General features: G+C 47.4%; 1 protein-coding gene across 1 annotated transcript; it reads left to right on the top strand.

Annotated features, from left to right (window-relative positions):
- Window positions 1–766: 766 nt before the first annotated feature.
- On the top strand, window positions 767–1,614 carry LOC111071550 (serine protease 3-like). The gene has a single exon (XM_022362961.2). The coding sequence runs from the start codon at window positions 793–795 to the stop codon at window positions 1,603–1,605; it is 813 nt and encodes a 270-aa protein (XP_022218653.2). The 5' UTR covers window positions 767–792; the 3' UTR covers window positions 1,606–1,614.
- Window positions 1,615–4,060: the final 2,446 nt, after the last annotated feature.

Here is a 4,060-nt window from a genome sequence, read left to right on the forward strand (position 1 = left end):
CCGTTTTCGGGGGGGTATATCCCTTTTTTTCCACTGCTGCGTTCTGGGTTCATGAAACGTTTCAAATGAATGTCAACCGTCCTGTCTGTCTGCTCGAATGACGAATACAATCGTTAAAGGGCATACGCCGGAATGAGTCCGACGATTCCACAATTTGTGGAGCGTAGCGAAACGTGGCAGGGGGTTAGTCGGGTACTCGGATACTCGGATATGCGGATACTTGGGTAGTTGGTCGCCCAGCAGTAGGAACAGTAGCACCACTGCCGCCACTGCCACCACGCCCACTTGTCAGTTGTCAGTGGCACAAAAGCAGCTACGAACATCGCCCTGCGTCATCGTCGTCATCAGCATCAGCATCAACATCAATGTCAATGTTTATGACAGGCGCAGAGGATTAGCGGGTTACCCATTCGGAACTGTTTTAACCCCCAGCAAGGGTGCAGAGTTATGCAAAATGCGCATAGCTAAAATATGCTGCACTGAAAGAAATTATCATATACTACGGTTCAATGAGCAGGAGGAACGGGCAAAGAGTTTCCATTCCACCAGCTACTCTACTGCCAGCAATACAAAGTTGTAAGTATTCTCTCAGAATATTTTACCAACATCAATCAGCAGACGTATCTTTTGCCGATCTTCTTTATGTGCTGACTTAATTATTGAAATTATTATCGAAAGCCACGGAATGTGGTTCTGTTCTTTTAATAGAAAAATGGTTGAGCATTGATAAGAAATAACCGTATATAAGGCAGTCGCACTTGAACCTAAGGTTGAGTAAGTTTCGATCTCAAAATGTTGATATTTTTGTGTCTTCTGTTGGTTCAACTCCTCGTTGCTGGAGAGGCGAATGTGCTGCAGCGCATCGTCAATGGAAAACTGGCCAAGGAAAGACAATTCCCATACGTGGTTCAAATTTTGATCGATGCCCATAACGTAACCAGTTTGTGCGGTGGCAGTATTATAGCCAACAACTGGGTGCTCACGGCTGCCCATTGCACTGAGAATGCCACGTCGGTGAGCCTCATCTATGGCTCTATATGGAGAAAAGAGAAGCCCACCAAGAAGCTATTGGCCAAAGATCACGTTTTCCCACATCCACAGTACAACAATTTCGGTGGGTCTGCCATCAACGATATTGCACTGATTCGCACTGAGTGGGTGGAGTTCAGCGTTCGCATCCAAAGCATTCCACTGCCAACAGAATCCCGAGATGGCTACAATAACTTCGTGGGTCAGTGGGCCTTTGTGGCCGGATGGGGGGCTCTACATAACAATGGAAGTGCATCCGCTCGGTTGTACTGGGCCAAACTGCAGGTCATCGATGAATCCGCGTGCAGATATCGATACGGAAATAACTTGGAGGGCATATTGTGTGCTCGATCTGACAATGAACAACAGTCCGCTTGCGATGGCGACTCTGGTGGACCGCTGGTACACAATAAGGAATTGATCGGCGTCCTCTCATTTGGATCCAAATCGGGATGTGAAGATGGTGACCCGTTGGGATTTGCGGATGTTTCCAGATACTTGGGCTGGATTCGGCATGTCTCTGGTGTTGGCAATAATTACAATTTGAATGTGAATAAAATCATCATAAAACACTAACATTATCTTATATATCAACAATATCAACAATGTTATACATCAATAATATATAAAGTAATTAAAATTGAACTTTTCAAAGATTTAGAGACAGCAAAGGGAACAGAAAGACGTAACTGAAATATACTTTAAATATAATCAACTGAAATACGATGCCCACGAGGATCTTCCTTATCTGTGGCAACTTTTATCCGACTGCAGCTGTAAGGTCTGTGTGGTGGCAGTGTCTCCATTTCGTGCACCCTCTGCCGCAATGCGACTGTCAATCAGCGCCCCTTGTTGAGAATGACGAAAAGTGCATAATGTGGGCACTGATGGAGCTGGAGACGGCAACGGAGATGGAGCTGTAGTTGGGGGCTGCATCGTGTATGTGGGTGTGGGGGGGTACACGATTTTCAAGTGGCCTGCGGAATAAATCATGCGTGCACTGCTGACCGAACGACCTCCCACTAGAGACGACAAGCGACAACGACGACGACCACACTTGAAGCTGCATTAAGCGAGGAAGTAAAGAGAGCGCTCAGGTCTGCCTTCCCCCCCTCCCCAATCTATGTGCCACAGTCCCTGCCACACAGCCCCAATCATTGCTGACTGATCTTATTGTTGATAAATGCAGCATTTCATTCGTTGCCTGCCACTGGCGTTGCCACTCGTCTGCTCTGCGGCAGAGGTTCAATTGGATGCCATGAAAATTGACAACAACAAAAAACCTCACTTGAGACAAATTGTGAATTTGTTTAAGAATCATCATCGTGAAGTGCGCTTAACACAAATTTGTTTTGTTAGGCATTTTGTGCTGTGCGTGTTATGGAAAATATTTTATTAGCAGCAGCAGCAGCAGGAACAGCAGAAGAAGTTGCTTTGGGGAGGTTATAGATGGAGGAACTGTCGCGTAGGCGTTTGATTCCAGATTCTAGATGAAGATTAATTACGTTCCACTCAAGTGACGGCAACAAAAAAGACAGAGGCCAACGGGGAGGTCACCCCACACACAGCCACCCCAGCAGCAGCAGCACTCTCCATCTCTATAGCAGGAGAGCTGCCTATATCATATCGGATTGCACAAGGCCCGGGTAACCGGTAACTGGAGCGGAATAAGCCCTGTACAAATTGTAGATCTGCAACATGGTTACCTTTAACAGCAGCGATGACATAATCTTGTCTCTTTATGGCGACCGTGAGATAAACATCGCAAAGGTACGAGTACGAACGAGTATCATTGGCAGGATTTGCAGCTATGGTTACGGCGGGGCCGGGCCAGGCACTGAAAGCAGGGGAGGGTTGCCCTGCCAAGTTAGCCAAGTGAAAAACAAGCAGAGTACACGTGGACAGAGGCACACGCCAGGGAGACAGTCTCTCCCTCTCCCTCGCTGAAGGTCTCGCCAGTGCAGCAGTCAACAGAAATTATAATAACAGTAATTACCAGAAAAACCAACCGACCATCAGGGGGGCACCCCTTAACCGAACAGAACTCCACTATACACTCCATTAAAATGGGGGAAACAAACTTACGCGTTACGTCCTACAATCAAATTTACAACTCAAGTGCAGGACAACAACAGCAGCAGCAGCACTCCCTGACCCATTCCCCCCCAGCAGCAACAGGAAGTGGCGGCCCAGACATACTAGAAACTACCCCCAACAATTTGGCAAAAGGAATCGAAGAATAGGAATCCATATAGTACACGAGCAGTAGTTGCATGTTCCGCTCGCTTGTTGCAAGTCTCGTTCTAGCGGCGCAGTTGATAAATGAGGCCACGTGCCTTATCAGCCATTCCCTTAACAAGCAGCGGACGTAGGACATATAAAAATAGACCCCGCGCCACACAGAGACAGAGAAGAGATCACCATCACGTAGCCCCCCCGCTACAAATGCCAACCCCTGATTATGCAGACAGGCAAAATAGATGCGAGTGGAACACGAAAACCAATTTGTAAACGACAAATGCAGACAGCCAGAACTAGAGGCAGACAGGCAGGGGGCAAGTCACGGTGTGTCCGCCACTAATGTGGCAAGCAAACAGAAGTGCATTCGTAAGTAACGCCAATAATAATAAACTCAAAATCGAAAGTGCAAACAGATAACTCTTCAGGGAGTTGGAGGCACGAACCTGAACCTGAGCCTGAACCCACCCTCAACTTTCGCTTAGCGGATTGGATGGGAGGAGCAGCCAGAAGCTGTCGATATCCCAGGGGACTTTGGTTACTGTGTAGCGCCACAAAACATATTTCTCGCTGTCTCCGTAGCTCACCTTTTATCAGGGCTTTCATCAATTTTGGTCCTTTTCGGTTCTTTGGATTCCATACTTTAGCAATCAGACAAAAGCCTTGGAAGCGCGTGTCCTGCGAGCGTTTTGAATTAATTTAATGCCTTGTGCCCGAGGTCCCAGATGATGGGCCGTGGCCATGGCCATGGCCATGACCATGTCGCTTCTCGGCGTCAACATTCAACATCATA

Source organism: Drosophila obscura, unplaced genomic scaffold, assembly GCF_018151105.1.
Source record: "Drosophila obscura isolate BZ-5 IFL unplaced genomic scaffold, ASM1815110v1 contig_1, whole genome shotgun sequence".
NCBI classification, from domain to species: Eukaryota; Metazoa; Arthropoda; class Insecta; order Diptera; family Drosophilidae; genus Drosophila; species Drosophila obscura.

Bases quoted from the DNA above. Each gene is read 5' to 3' on its own strand.
- LOC111071550 (XM_022362961.2), top strand. From the start codon at position 793: ATGTTGATATTTTTGTGTCTTCTGTTGGTTCAACTCCTCGTTGCTGGA.